Source organism: Schistocerca serialis, chromosome 1 (assembly GCF_023864345.2).
Source record: "Schistocerca serialis cubense isolate TAMUIC-IGC-003099 chromosome 1, iqSchSeri2.2, whole genome shotgun sequence".
NCBI lineage: Eukaryota > Metazoa > Arthropoda > Insecta > Orthoptera > Acrididae > Schistocerca > Schistocerca serialis.
The window spans coordinates 1,056,867,178-1,056,883,980 of NC_064638.1; the positions used below are offsets into that span (position 1 = coordinate 1,056,867,178).

The 16,803-nt window shown below is 44.4% G+C and overlaps 1 protein-coding gene across 2 annotated transcripts in view; it reads left to right on the plus strand.

The window, feature by feature from the left end:
- The first annotated feature begins 7,190 nt into the window (after window positions 1-7,190).
- Window positions 7,191-16,803, plus strand: part of LOC126458917 (calcitonin gene-related peptide type 1 receptor-like) — a 260,388-nt gene continuing 250,775 nt past the window's right edge. For both annotated transcript variants that reach the window (XM_050095825.1, XM_050095826.1), the window contains exon 1: window positions 7,191-7,321. In XM_050095825.1, coding sequence (XP_049951782.1) covers window positions 7,280-7,321 — 42 coding nt within the window. In that variant the 5' untranslated portion in view covers window positions 7,191-7,279. The remainder of the gene's footprint in view (window positions 7,322-16,803) is intronic.

The window sequence follows — 16,803 nt, forward strand, 5'->3', positions numbered from 1 at the left end:
ACTCCATGGCATACAGTCACTGTAAGGAAACTTCTAAGGAAACAGAGGTTACTGCATAATAGAAGTAAAACAAAGCGTAAGGCTATATACGGAGAGATGCTGAATGAAACGCGTTTGACTGAGCAGAGAGCAATGCGTGATACTTTGAATGACTGCCGCAGCAGAATATTGTCGCACTAGACACACTTTCACAGAAATCAAAGAAATTCTGGTCGTATGTAAAGGCTGTTAGTGGCACCAAAGCTAGTGTCCAGTGGCTAGTGGATGAGACTGGAACAGAAATGCTTAACCCCCCTTTTCAAATGTTCCTTTACAAAGGAAAACCCAGGAGAATTGCCGCTATTTAGTCTTCGTACCAATGGAAAGATGAATGGAATAAGTATTAGTGTCAGTGGTGTTGAGAAACAGCTGAACTCGTTAAAATTGAATAAAGCACCAGGGCGCGATGGAATCCCTGCCAGATTCCATACCGAATTTGGGGCTGAGTTCGCCCCCTCTTCTAACTATAGTAGATCTCTCGAACAGAAAACCGTGCCCAGTTCTAGGAAAAAGGCACAGGTCACACCCGTCTACAAGATGGGTAGTAGAAGTGATTCACAAAAGCACCGTCCAATATTCTTGACAGCGATTTGTTGTAGAATCTTAGAACATATCCTCAACTCAAACATACTGAGGAATCTTGAACAGAATAACTTCGTCAGTGCCAGCCGGCATGGATTTCGATCCGCGAGGAGTGACCGCGTGGTTGGAGGCGTCATGTCACGAATCCAACGACCCCTCCCGCCGGACGTTCAAGTCCTCTCTCGGACATGGGTGTGTGTATGTTGTCCTTAGCGTAAGTTCGTTTAAGTAGGGTGTAAGTCTAGGGACCGATGACCTCAGCAGTTTCGTCCCTTAGGAATTCACACACACACACACACACACACACACACACACACACACACACACATGGGTTTCGAGAACATCGATCATGTGAAATCCAACTCGCATTTTCCTCGCATGACGGGTTGAAAGCTTTAGGTCAAGGCAATCAGGTAGATACTGTATTTCTTGATTTCCGAAAAGCATTTGACTCTGTACCACACCTACGCTTATTATCAAAAGTACGACCATATGGGGTATCAAGTGAAATTTATGACTGGACTGAGGGCCTTTTGGTAGGTAGGACGCAGCTTGCTATCTTGGACGGAGTGTCATCGTCAGATGTAGACGTAACTTCGAATGTGCACCAGGCAAGTGTGTTGGGACTCTTCTTGCTCATGTTGTATATTAGTGACCTTGCAGACAATATTAATAATAAAAACACACTTTTTTCAGATGATGAAATTATCTATAATGAAGTATTATCTGACAGCATCTGCATAAACATTCAGTCACACCTTGATAAGGTTTCAAGTGGTGCAGAGATTGGAAACTCCCTTTAAATGTTCAGAAATGTAAAATTGTGCACTTCACAATATGAAAAAACGTAGTATTCTATGACTATAATATCAGTGAGATACTGTTCGAATCGGCCATCTCATACAAATACCTGCATGTAACACTTTGTAGGGTTATGAAATGGAATGATCACGTAGATTCAGTTGCGGGTTAGGCAGGCGGTAGATTCGATTTACTGGCAGAATACTGGGGAAGTGCAACCAATTTACAATGGAGATTGCTTACAAATCACTCGTGCAATCGGTTCTAGAATATTGCTCAAGTGTGTGGGACCAGTACCAGGTAGGACTAACAAGGGATATTGAACATACACAGAGAAGGGCAGCACGAACGGTCACAGTTTGGTTTTATCCGTGGGAGAGTGTCACAGAGACACTGAAGGAACTGAACTGGAAAGCTCTTGAAGATAAACATGAACTATCCCGAGAAAGTCTGTTAACAAAGTTTCAAGAACAGGATGCCAATGATTACTCTAGGAATCTACCACAGCCCTCTAAGTATTGCTCACGTATGGATCGTGAGGATAAGATTAAATACCGCACTCACAGAGACATTCAAATGATCATTCTTCCTGCACTATGCAGGGTGGTCCATTGATAGTGACCGGACCAAATATCTCTCGAAATAAGCATCAAACGAAAAAACTACAAAGAACGAAACTCGTCTAGCTTGAAGGGGGAAACCAGATGGCGCTATGGTTGGCCCACTAGATGGCGCTGTCATAGGTCAAACGGATATCAACTGCGTTTTTTTTAAACAGGAACCCCAATTTTTATTACTTATCGTGTAGTACGTAAAGAAATATGAATGTTTTAGTTGGACCACTTGTTTCGCTTTGTGGCAGATGGCGCTGTAATAGTCACAAACGTATAAGTACGTGGTATCACGTAACATTCCGCCAGTGCAGACGGTATTTGCTTCGTGATACATTACCCGTGTTAAAATGGACCGTTTACCAATTGTGGAGAAGGTCGATATCGTGTTGGTGTATGGCTATTGTGATCAAAATGCCCAACGGGCGTGTGCTATGTATGCTGCTCGGTATCCTGGGCGACATCATCCAAGTGTCCGGACCGTTCGCCGGATAGTTACGTTATCTAAGGAAAAAGGGAGTGTTCAGCCACACGTGAAACGTCAACCACGACCTGCAACAAATGACGATGCCCAGGTAGGTGTTTTAGTTGCTGTCGCGGCTAATCCGCACATCAATACCAGACAAATTGCGCGAGAATCGGGAATCTCAAAAACGTCGGTGACAGATTTTTTGCACGCGTTCTATTTAGCGACGAAGCGTCATTCACCAACAGCGGTAACGTAAACCGGCATAATATGCACTATTGGGCAATGGAAAATCCACGATGGCTGAGACAAGTGGAACATCAGTGAGCTTGGCGGGTAAATGTATGGTGCGGCATTATGGGAGGAAGGATAATTGGCCCCCATTTTATCGATGGCAATCTAAATGGTGCAATGTATGCTGATTTCCTACGTAATGTTCTACCGATGTTACTACAAGATGTTTCACTGCATGACAGAATAGCGATGTGCTACCAACATGATGGATGTCCGGCACATGGCTCGCATGCGGTTGAAGCGGTATTGAATAGCATATTTCATGACAAGTGGATTGGTCGTCGAAGCACCATACCATGGCCCACACTTTCACCGGATCTAACGTCCCCGGATTTCTTTCTGTGGGGAAAATTGAAGGGTATTTGCCATCGTGATCCACCGACAACGCCTGACAACATGCGTCAGCGCATTGTCAATGCATGTGCGAACATTACGAAAGGCGAACTACTCGCTATTGAGAGGAATGTCGTTAAAGGTATTACCAAATGCATTGAGGTTGACGGACACCATTTTGAGCATTTATTGCATTAATGTGGTATTTACAGGTAATCACGCTGTAACAGGATGCGTTCTCAGAAATGATAAAGCTATATGTATCACATTGGAACAACGGAAATAAACTGTTCAAACGTACCTACGTTCTGTATTTTAATTTAAATATCTACCTGTTACCAACTGTTCGTCTAAAATTGTGAGCCATATGTTTGTGACTATTACAGCGCCATCTATCAGAAAGCGAAAAAAGTGGTCCAACTAAAACATTCATATTTCTTTACGTACTACACGAATGTTATAAAAATGGGGTTTCCTATTTCAAAAAAACGCAGATGATATCCGTTTGAACTATGGAAGCGCCATCTAGCGGGCCAACCATAGCGCCATCTGCTTTCCCCCTTCAAGCTAGACAAGTTTCGTTCTTTATAGTTTTTTCGTTTGACGCTTATTTCGTGAGATATTTGGCCCGGTCATGATCAATGGACCGCCCTGTATACGTGAATGGGACTGGAAGAAACTGTATTAACTGGTACAAAGGAACGTACCCTCTGCCATGCACCTCATTCAGGTTTGCAGAGTACAGCTGTAGATGTAGTTGATGTGTACCAACTTTTACCTACGTTCACCAATTAACAACTAGGACGGCTCAGCTTCGATTCCGATCGAAGAGATATACTCGTATGTTCGTGAAGTGGGCCCCACATTATTGCAATTATAAACGATTATCTTCAAAAGGAATTGCTATAAGTTTTTCGAAAAAACTATATTTTCTGTAGTGAAGATGGGTCTCTCATTATTGCAGTTATCTCGTAAAGTATTACCTACACAAAATATATAGTGAAGGTTTTCTGTAGAACTCTTGGGGAGCTATTCAGAACTGTGATCATAATTTCATTTTTGCAAACTTGCAAATAATCTTTCTACAGCATTAAAATTTTCCCGATTACGAGTGTTTTCTTCGTGAAATTCTCCGGAAGTATTCAAATTTTGTACGGAGAACTCTAGAAATATGGCATACCTATCAAGAACTCTGACTTTCGGGAAAGTCCGGTGGCAACTTCACCAGAGTCTTTCGATACCAAGAAGTTGGTAATCCGCCACAATCTTCAGTTACGGGCCTGCACTCGGGGATGATGCAACGATTTTCGGCAGCCCTGAGTCTTCCTCGGGATTCATCAACTTCTACTCTGGCTCACGAAGCCACCAGCTGCTGTGAAAGACATGGCGGCTAGATAAAGTAAGTAATATTTAATCTTCTTTTATTTCATCTGACGACACCACACAGGTTCCTCGGTCTCAATCCTAATGAAACAGTAGGAGTTTCCAGTCTGGAAGTGTACGACCCCTACAACTTATATTGTAGCGTCCCTGAGGCGTAAACGTTGATTTTTAGAGTCCCGTACCTCAACTGGTAAAAATGGAAACCTTATATGATTATTCTGTTATCCGTCTGTCTGTCCAACTGTTAAGAAGCCTTTTTCTCAGGTACAGGTCGAGGCATCAAGTCGAAATTTTTGTCATGCACCAAGGTCTACGGTCCCTTGGCGGTGTGAAAAATGTAAGCCTCTTGTCAATGCAATTAAAAAAATATGGCCATTTCTACCACGTATTTCGACACTCGCAAACTCACTCATCAAAACCTATAGTGTACTTTCCGTAGATCTAGGCTAACGGAATTTGACAAGAAGTAAGGTTTCTCAGTACAAGTAAAGGAAAAACATCCAAAAATTGCTAATTTGTAATTGTATCACATAAAAACATTGTTCTGGCTATTTACTTTCCGTCTGTTTGTCTGTTAAGAACCCTTTTCTCACGACGGGTAGAGGTATCAAGTTGGAATTATTTAGCCGGGCGAGATGGCCGAGCGGTTCTAGGCGCTACAGTCTGGAACCGCGCGACTGCTACGGTCGCAGGTTCGAATTCTGCCTCGGGCATTGATGTGTGTGACGCCCTTAGGTTAGTTAGGTTTAAGTAGTTCTAAGTTCTAGGGGACTGATGACCTCAGAAGTTAAGTCCCATAGTGCTCAGAGCCATTTGAACCATTTGGAATTATTTCAGTTACTTGGCGGTGTGAGTAATTTAACTTTTCAAGTAGATGTAGTCAAACTATATGGCCACCCGTGTCACATATTTTGAAAGTCGCAAAGTCACTCATCATAACCTACAGCGAATTACGTGTGGTGTTCTAGCAGTAAATCGCGTGCCTGTACGAAAAGATATGTCGCGGGAGAGAATGTCGGTCGCAATACGGATATTTCTGTCTTTTCTTTAACCTAGCCTTCACCTCACAACAATGTGAGGAGTCACCAGAAACAATACGTGGTTTAGATTCCGAGTTAAACTATAGGTCCCATTTCCCCGTTTGGATAACTGGGGTAGGTCAGGGACACGCAAGTCTCTGAAGTGGCGTCCAGTAGAAAGACTTGCGCCAGCCAATAAGCCACACGAAATTAATATTATTATTACCTATAGCCACGTGATTTGCTTGGGTGCAAGTAAAATGAGTGAGAGTGTGAAACGTTTACAGTAACGGGCGGCCTATTGTAAGACCTTGTTCGTAGCAGTGCATAATATTTAGAAAAATGCTGTATGCACGTCGCTTTACAGTGAATTCGATTGTTAGAAGCCGGCCGCTCTGACCGAGCGTTTCTAGGCGCTTCAGTCCGGAACCGCGCTGCTGCTACGGTCGCATGTTCGAATTCTGCCTCGGGCATAGATGTGTGTGATGTCCTTAGGTTAGTTAGGTTTAAGTAGTTCTAAGTCTAGGGGACTGATGAGCTCAGATGTTAAGTCCCACTGTGCTTAGAGCCATTTGAACCATTCGGATTGTTAGAATACTCGGGAGTAAATAATTTCGTAACATTCCAGAATGAAGTTCTTACTCTGTACCGGAGTGTGTGATGATATGAAACTTACTAGCAGATTAAAGCTGTCTGCCGGACCCAGACTCGAGCTCAGAACCTTCACCTTTCGCAAGCATTTCATCTACCGTATGAGCTACCCAAGCACCATACAGGACCTCTCCGAACAGCTTTACTTCCACCAGTATTTCGTCTGCTATCCTCCATACTTCACAGAAGCGTTCCTGAGAAAGGCTGTGGCTAAGCCAGGTCTCCACAATATCTTTTCCTCCAGGAGTGATAGTCTTGCAAGTTTTGCAGGAGAGTTTCTGTGAAGTTTGGAAGGTAGGGGACGAGGGAAGTAAACCTGTGAGGACAGGTGCTGAATCGTGCTTGGGCAGTTCAGTCGGAAGAGCATTAACCCGCGAAAGGCGAAGGTCCCGAATTCGAGTCTCGGTCCGGTGGACAGTTTCAATCTGCCAGGAAGTTTCGTAACATCATTAGAAGGATTTAACAGTTACTCATTCTTCATTTTACGTAGCTGGTTGGTTGGTTGATCTGTGGGAGGGACCAACCAGCAAGGTCATCGGTCGCATCGGATCAGGGAACGATGAGGAAGGAAGTCGGCCGTGCCTTTTCAAAGGAACCACCCCGACATTTGCCTGAAGCGATTTAAGGAAGTCACGGAAAACCTAAATCAGGATGGCCGGACGCGGGTTTGAACTGTCGTCCTCCCGAATGCGAGTCCAGTGTGCTAATCACTGCGCCACCTGGCTCGGTATTTTACGAAGTAAATATACTTAAGTACTCTGACTTGCGCTAGTGTCACTTCAGCAAAGAGTAACATATGTATAGCATGTCAATTATTATGCGTGTATGTTCAAAGACACGGTCGTTCCTTTGTATCGGGCTGTCATAACTTGCCGTCTTGTGATAACTCATAATCTCTCCACCAAAGAGGGCCGATCGGATATCTTATCGGATGTGACGACTGTTGCGGATGACGGAGCTGGCGCGGCGAAGTGGCGGTGAATATCACGCCAGTAGCCACCAGTCTCGTGGTACGTCAACAGAGTTCGGCGAACTCGACGGAGATGGGTCTGCGGAACGACACTTTCACACTATCGCTGTGACTACGAACGGAGTCTCACATGAAGCGTTACTCCATGTATCTAGTGCTGCTGGTGCTGTCGGTGAGTGGTGCTTTCCGCATAACATCTTCACTCTGGCGACCACAACGGCGTCATACTTCTCACTTGCTAGTTACTGTAAGGCAACAGACGAAAATTTCGAATAATTTTGCTATGTATTTATTGTTGGCAGAAAGGCAGAATATGCGGGTTATTACTGCCCTATCTGTCTGTTCTTGTCTTCTCTAAAGTGCTTTAAAAGACCCTGTCAAAATATTTTTTAAACTTTATAGACAATATGCTTCTGGCTTGCAATGGCTTTCTTTGTCATCAAAGAACGTATTCTTTTAATGAAACAACGCAACTGCTTTAGAGAAATGTATTTGAAAATACAGTTTTTCTACTATACACGATGAAAAACTGAAATATAAATTTCCTACAAGCCATACAAATCGTTTTTCACATCCTTTATGAGATGCTACAAGCGAGAATACGAAATTTCCGTGAGATTTACCAATTTCCCGAGTATGACATAGGCGCTTTTCATATTACATACACCAATCAAGATAGTTTCTCGGCAGGTAGTAGAACTGTAAAGAGACAAGTATTTTTGTGTTTAGTTTACGTAGATACAGAAGAACAAGACGGTAGAACTGTAAAGAGACAAGTATTTTTGTGTTTAGTTTACGTAGATACAGAAGAACAAGATGGACACTATCGTTAATTTTATTCTGTACAGTGAAGCGCATTTGGGAATTTATACCTATTCCATAGCGTTTTTGTAAATTCCCTATTGTTGATTATTGACATTCTAATGAGAAAATTCGCAGAAATCTTAATATCACATATCCGCTTGCACGTCTTGTTCGTGTATCCTTACGCAACAATTCTCACACATGCTACAAATTACTCAGAAATTTTTTTATGCCAATGACAAAAATGAGTACACATACGTAGGTTTTGGAACGGTATTCATAGAGTCAGTTTGTGGCAGGATACCGTTTAAGATATTCTTTTTAGTAAATTTAGCATTTGCACTATTCTATTGTTTCACATTATTCCCCCATAGCTCCAAAAAGCGTGTTTTGTAGCTATTCCATAAAATCTTTCCATCCTTAATTATTAAGTATTAGAAAACGTTTGAAGGTGCTAAAGCGTTTCCTGTCAACCTTGTCATTTTGCCCTCTGCAGTGGAGTGTAATTGTTTCGAATCTGCCAGGAAGCTTCAAATCATCGCACACCCTTCTGCTGAGTGAAAATTTCATTCCGGAAACAATCCGTGAGGCTGTATCGGGCATGGATTGTGTCTGACGTCCTTACGTTAGTTAGTTAGGTTTAAGTAGTTCTACGTCTAGGGGACTGATGACCTCAGATGTTAAGTCCCATAGTGATTAGAGCCATTCCAATTTTTTTTTTTTTTTTTTTTTTTTTTTTTTTTTTTTTTTTTTTTTTTTTGCTGTAGCGAAAGTCATTTTTGTGCGAGTGCGATGTCCCTCCTGCCAGAGGTGTTCCTTGTAGGTATGCAGGAGAACTTCTATAAAGTTTGGAAAGAAGGAAAGAGGTACCGGTCAAAGTGAAACAGTGAGGGCGGGTCGGCAGTCGTGCCCGAGTATCTCGGCTAATGCGAACGTTGCCAGCGCAAGGCAACATTCAGGTTCGAGCTCCGCTCCAGCACACAGTTTTAACCTGCCAGAAAATTTCAGAACAAGGCACACTCCGCTGCAGAGTCATGGATCCGTTCGGTAGTAGTAGATGATCTTTGTTATTTGGGTTGTAAAATAACGGACGATGGCCGAAGTATGGAGGACACAGAATGCAGACAGCGTTAACTGTTAACATCGAATATAAATTTATGTCTTAGGAAGTCTTTTCTAAAGGTTTTGATTGTTATGTGCACGTCTTGTAAGCTTCATATTTACGTGCACGATATTACTCCTAGATATCTGAAGATGACCAAGTCCTAAACTCGTCATATTACGAGGAATGAAGTCAATATATTTCTGAAGCATGGATTTTTTTATCGAGAAATCCATCCTCTATGCAATATTACTGTTAAGTATCAACATGGTCGGCTGCCGCCCACGTAACTTTGCATTGAGGTGACAAAAGTCATGGGATGCCTCCTAATATCGTATCGGACCACCTCCTGCTCGGTGCAGTGCAACAGCTCCACGTGGAATGGGCTCAACAAGTCGTTGCAAGTCCCTTGCGGCATTACTGAGTCACGCTGCCTCTATAGCCGTCCATAACTGCGAAAGTGTTGGCGAAACAGGCTTTTGTGCACGAACTGATCTCTAAGTATTGTCCATGCCGGACCATCTGGATGGGTAAATCATTCTCTCGAATTCTTCAGAATGTTCTCCAAACCAATCTCGATCAATTGTGGCCCCGTGACACGGCGTATTGTCATCCATAAAAATTACATCGCTATTTGGGAGCGCAAAGTCTTTGAATAGCTGCAGATGGTCTCCAAGTAGCGGAACATAACCATTTGCAGTAAGTGGTTTTTTTTTTGTACAGAGGGCTCAGTGCATTCCATGTAAACAGAGCCCACACTGTAATGGAGATACCAGCAGCTTGTACAGTGCCTTGTTGATAACTTGGGTCCATGGCTTCATGTGCCACACTCGAACCCTACCATCAACTCATATCAGCTGAATTCGGGACTCATTAGACCAGGCCAGGGTTTTCCAGTCGTCTAGGGTCCAATCGAGCCAAGGAGAAGCGCTGCAGGCATGTCTTACCAAAGGTACTCGAGTCGGTCTTCAGCTGCCGCAGCCCATTAACGCCAAATATCGCCGCACAGACTTAACTGTGTAAGTAGGCTGTTTAGGATTTTATGTTGGTAATGTCACGTAGCGCTCTGTATGAAAATCACTGGCTGTGCTGTGTGCAGTCTGTGGCTGGTTGGCATTGTTAGAATATTCGCCACTGTAGTGTTGGGCAGTTGGCTGTTAACAGCGCGTAGTTGGAGGTGAGCCGCCAGCAGTGGTGGATGTGGGCAGAGAGATGGCGGAGTTTTGAGAGCGGATGATCTGGACGTGTGTCCATCAGAGACAGTAAATTTGAAGACTGGATGCCATGAACTGCTATATATTATGACTTTTGAACACTATTAAGGTAAATACATTGTTTGTTCTCTACCAAAATCTTTCATTTGCTAACTGTGCCTATCAGTAGTTAGTGCCTTCAGTAGTCTGAATCTTTTATTTAGCTGGCAGTAGTGGCGCTCGCTGTATTGCAGTAGTTCCAGTAACGAAGATTTTTGTGAGGTAAGTGATTTGTGAAAGATATACTTTAATGTTAGTCAGGGCCATTCTTTTGTAGGGATTATTGAAAGTCAGATTGCGTTGCGACAAAAATATTGTGTCAGTTTAGTGTTGATCAGAATAGGTAATGAGCGAAATGTCTGAGTACGTTCAGTTCTGCTCAGCTGTTTGAAAATCAAATAATGTAAGAGGTTTATCAGCACAGTAATTCATAAATTTTTCAAAGCGGACGTTTCATATGAAAAAAACAATGTATTTACCTTAATAGTGTTCAAAAGTCATAATATATAGCAGTTCAAGACATCCAGTCTTCAAATTTACCGCCTCTGATGGACACAAGTCCAGATCATCCGCTCTCAAAACTCCGCCATTTCTCTCCCCACATCCACCACTGCTGGCGGCTCACCTCCAACTGTGCAACGCTACGCGCTGTTAACAGCCAACTGCCCAACACTACAATGGCGAATATTCTAACAATGCCAACCAGCCACAGACTGCACACAGCACAGCCAGTGATTTTCATACAGAGCGCTACGTGACGTTACCAACATAAAATCCTAAACAGCCTACTTACAACTGATACGTTCGTCATACAACCCACACATTGATTTCTGAGGTTATTTCACGCAGTGTTACTTGCCTGTTAACACACAACACAAACGCCGTTGCTCTCGGTCGGTAAAAGAAGGCCTGTCGGCCACTGCGTTGTCTGTGGTGAGAGGCAGTCCCTGTAATTTTCTGTGCACTATTGAATTTGCTAATCAGGTCTGAAATGGAATGTCCCATGGGGCTAGCTCCAACTACCATTTGGTGTTCAAAGTCTGTTAATTTCCGTCGTGCGGCTATAATCACATCGGACGTCTTTTTAGATCAGTCATCTGAGTACAAATGACAGCTTCGCTAATGCACTGCGTTTATATGCCTTATGTACTGTTGCCATCTGTAAAATGCGCATACCGCTATCTCATGACTTTCGTCACTTCAGTGTATGTCGTAATTTTTTTGTTTCATGTAGGTATTGGTATGGACTCTGGCCTCGTACGTAAGTGCAACTTGAGATAAGACGAGAATAGGAGCTTTTGAAATATGGCGCTACAGAAGAATTCTAAAGATTGTAATGGTAGGTCAGATAGATAGTGAGGATGTACTGGATCGAATTGAGAAAAAAAAAAGAAATTTGTGGCACTACTTAAAAGAAGTGATCGGTTGATAGGCTACATCCTGACGCACCAAGGAGTCGTTAATTTTGTAATGGAGGGAAGTGTGGACGATCAGAAAAATGGTTCAAATGGCTCTAAGCACTATGGGACTTAACATCTGAGGTCTTTAGTCCCCTAGACTTAGAAACCTAACTAACCTAAGGACATCACACACATCCATGCCCGAGGCAGGATTCGAACCTGCGACCCTAGCAGCAGCGCGGTTCCGGACTGGAGCGCCTAGAACCGCTCGGCCACAGCGGCCGGCGAGGATCCAAACAGTAGAACAAGAGTGAGGCTTGAATGCAGTAAGCTGATTCAAATGGATGTAGGTTGCAGTAATTATGCAGAGATGAAGAAGCGTATACTGTATAAACGTGTAGAGCGATGCATCAAACCACCACTACAACATTAACAACATATACAGGGGAAAAACAAATTATGTACCGGTATGTAGTTATCAGGCAAGCAAGATGATGAAGGCATTGAAAGTATGGAAAGTTTTTCTTCTTTCTAGAGAAATATTTAATGCAACAGACTACGAAATCTGCTAAACGGTTATGGATTTTGCAACGGATTGCCCGCTCTGCGCTCGAAATCGCAATGCAGAACGCGCAGAACTACGCGAATGTAGCAGAGTGTTCGTAGATGAGTAGTAATGTTCCACTAAAAAATGAAAGGGAAACGAGAAACTCCATCGACAGAGGGCCGCGCACTAAGGAATCGTTTCCTCTGATATATCGACAATGCGCGCAACTAGTTTGTTTCTGTGCAGAACGGTGGGGCTTGACGCCAACACCGGCCGCGAAGCCCCGTACCTCTATTCTCGGTTTTACGCTGAGCAGCTGGTGTGGACAGGACTTTAGGCTGTATCTCAAGCATGCGGACCCTTTGCAGGCGATGCAGCCGCCGTATCTCTGTATAGCTCTTGTCACATCATCTAAAAGATACTGCTAATAAAGTAATGTATGTGTGTGTGTGTGTGTGTGTGTGTGTGTCGTCGTTGGCCCCCTTCTTGCAGCCGGCCTTGGTGGACGAGCGGTTCTAGGCGCTACAGTCAGGAACCGCGCGACCGCTACGGTCGCAGGTTCGAATCCTGCCTCGGGCATGGATGTGTGTGATGTCCTTAGGTTAGTTAGGTTTAAGTAGTTCTAAGTTCTCGGGGACTGATGCCCTCAGATGTTAAGTCCCATAGTGCTCAGAGCCATTTGAACCTTCTTGCAGGATCTTTTTCCGGCTGTAGAGTGTGTGTGTCTGTGTGTGTGTGTGTGTGTGTGTGTGTGTGTGTGTGTGTATGGTTTAGTGAATGAGACGTTCCCATATATATAGAACACTACGAACTTAGTACTTGTGGGCTGTTTTATTATTTGAATGTACACTGAAGAGCCAAGGAAACTGGTACACGTGCCTAATATCGTGTAGGATCCCCGCGAGCACGCAGAAGTGCAGCAACACGACATGGCATCGACTCGACTAATGTCTGAAGCAGTGCTGGACGGAATTGACACCATGAATCCTGCAGGCTGTCCATAAATACGTAAGAAATTTGGGGGGGGAGGGGGGGGGGGGAGGGGGGGGGGGAGGTTGACATCTCTTCTGAACAGCACATTGCAAGGCATCCCAGATATGCTCGATAATGTTCATATCTGGGGAGCGTGGTAACCAGCGGAAGTGTTTAAATTCAGAAGAGGATTCCTGGAGTCACACTGTAGTAATTCTGGACGTGTGGGGTGTCGCATTGTCCTGCTGGAATTGCCCAAGTCCGTCGGAATGCACAGTGGACGTGAACTGATGCAGATGATCAGACAGAATGCTTTGCCCGCATCTCGTGGTCGTGCGGTAGCGTTCTCGCTTCCCACGCCCGGGTTCCCGGGTTCGATTCCCGGCGGGGTCAGGGATTTTCTCTGCCTCGTGATGGCTGGGTGTTGTGTGCTGTCCTTAGGTTAGTTAGGTTTAAGTAGTTCTAAGTTCTAGGGGACTGATGACCATAGATGTTAAGTCCCATAGTGCTCAGAGCCAGACAGAATGCTTACGTACGTGTCATCTGTCAGAGTCGTATCTTGACGTATCAGGGGTCCCATATCACTCCAACTGCACACGCCCCACACCATTACACAGCCTCCAACAGGTTCAACAATCCCCTGCTGGCATGCAGGGTCAGTGGATTCATGAGGTTCTCTCCATACCCTTACACGTCCATCCGCTCGAGACAATTTGAAAAGAGACTTGTCTGACCAGGTAACCTGTTTCCAGCCACCAACAGTCCAATGTCCGTGTTGATGGGCCCAGGCGAGGCGTAAAGCTTTGTGTCGTGAAGTCATCAACGGTACACGAGTGGGCCTTTGGATCCGAAAGCCCATATCAATGATGTTTCGTTGAATGGTTCGGTTCGCACGCTGCCGCTTGTTGATGGCCCAGATTGAAATCTGCTGCAATTTACGGAAGGGTTGCACTTCTGTCACGTTCAACGATTCTCTTCAATCGTCGTTGGCCCCCTTCTTGCAGGATCTTTTTCCGGCTGTAGCGATGTCGGAGATTCGATATTTGACCGGATTCCACAGTCGTGAAATGGTCGTGCGGGAAAATCCCCACTTCACCGTTACTTCGGAAATGCTGTGACCCATCGCTCGTGCGCCGACTGTGATACCACGTTCAAGTTCAATTAAATCTTGATAACCTGCCATTTTCCGCCTGCTTAGCTGCGTGGTAACGTGCTCGTCTCCCATGCAAGCGGGACCGGGTTCGATTCCCGCCGGAACTGAAGATTTTCACCGCTCAGGGACTGAGTGTTGTGTTGCCATCATCATCGTTTCATCCTCATCACCGGCGCGCAAGGCACCCATTGTGGCGTCGAATGAAATAAGACTTGCACCTGGCGGCCGTACTTCCCCGAATCGGGGCCTCCCGGCCAACGATGCCATACGCTCATATCCATTTCAACCTACCATTATAGCACCAGTAACCGATCTAACAACTTCGCCAGAGACTTATCTTTTATAGGCGTTCCCGATCGCAGCGGAGTATTCTGCTGTTTACATACCTCTGTATTTGAATACGCATACCTATACCAGTTTCTTTGGAGCTTCAGTGTATATTGACACAACTACAAGTGTTCAAAGGCATTATTCACAGTGGGTAGGATAAAGCGTAAAGTTGATATGCGTAGCTTATTTTAGCTGCTCAATTGCAGCATCTATGCAAGGAACTCTTTAAGCGTAATCGAGAGCTATTGAAAAGAAGAGTACACACATTTAACACTTTGTCACATAAAATGAGAGATTTTGCCTAACAGAGGACGAAAGTGTGCTAAGGTTAATGGCCTAGGCAGCCAGGAGATTGCGATATTGCTTCAATCGGCACTTAAAATGACATGAGGAAGCGCGTGCACTATCTGTTTTCGAGAAGTGTTTCAGAATGCCCGGAAGTGATTGAAAACAGTAAAGTGTAGCATTAATCAGTCCTAACAACAGCATTATGTCGATATGAAACGGGTGAAAGTGTTATCCAAACGAAAATGTAAAATTGTGCGTGGCGTTAGAGGATTTCAGGTCAATAGATGAAAGTTGTGGGGAGAGACAGGTAATGTGTAATATGTACAAGACTCAGAGGGAAAAGGAAGACAGGGGAGCAAGAACAAATCGGTCGAATTAGAAAGGATAGAACACAGTGAAGTAGCCTTTCGCTACTGCTGTTCGATCTAAATATCGAAGAAGCAATGATGGAAATGAAAGGTGCAGTAGGGGGATTAAAATTCAAGGTGTCCGATTCGCTGATGACACTTTTATCTTCAGTGAAAGAGAAGCAGAATTAGAGGACCTGCTGAATGATGCGGTTGGGTAGGGTTTCATTAGGCAGGTTGTATCCTCAGGTAGACTGGCCCACAACTGTTGTAACTGTTCCTAGATGTCCTGATACGGGCACTGGGACAGAGTTCACATCCGAGCTCGTTCCACACACGTTCTATTGGGGACACATTTGTTAACCTTGCTGGTCACGCGAGTACCTCAACATCAAGCAGGTAGTTCATAGAGGGGCGTGTAATGTGTGGACGAGCATTATCATGTTGATATTGTCTCGTGAGAGGCGACACCTGAGGCTGCAGGATGTCAGTGACGTACTGTCGTGCCATCAGAGTTCCTTCAGTCTCTGGAGTCGTAACTGGATGGTTCAAATGGCTCTGAGCACTATGCGACTTAACTTCTGAGGTCATCAGTCGCCTAGAACTTAGAACTAATTAAACCTAACTAACCTAAGGACATCACACACATCCATGCCCGAGGCAGGATTCGAATCTGCGACCGCAGCGGTCACGCGGTTCCAGACTGAAGCGCCTTTAACCGCACGGCCACACCGGCCGGCCTAACTGGATGGCTCCCCACACCGTGACACCAGGACTAACACAACTGTGCCTCTCGGAAACAATGGTAGAACAGCAACTCTTTCCAGGTCGCCGGCATGATAGCCCTCGATGATCATCCAGGGTAGTGCAGAGCCTCAGTTCATGACTGAAAACTACGCGAATCCATTCATCTCCAGTTCATGCTTCCCAGTCGAGGCACCACTCAAAATGCAGCCGTTTGTGTAACGGTATCAATAGCAGCTTATGCATAGGACGAGAATTCCCTAGTGCGGCTACTCTCCGATCAAAGGAACGGGATGACAGAATGTTGCAGGGAGTTCATGACTTGTTCGCGGATGACGGGCACAGATCTGAAGTGGTTACTATGTACTTTGTGCACAGTACGGCGATCCTCCATTATGGTGGTCAGACGAAGTTTAAACAGTGTACAAATTTAATTTTCTGGCTGTTACTTCTCGACGGACTTTGGAAACTACTGAAACACGTTCTATGTACAGCTAGTTCTTGTTTCCTTAATAATAACGCCTGCAATACAAAGTCGCGAATATTTCTGTATTACCAACAACGAGACGCATGATACAGAAAGGGTACATGTTGTGGAGAGCGTAAAATGTGTTAATTCCATACGAGTAGAGTTTTAATCGGAGAAAATGTTATAAATCCGTTAACCATATGCAGGCCTAATGAATACATTAATCGGCTTAAATAAAGAAACCT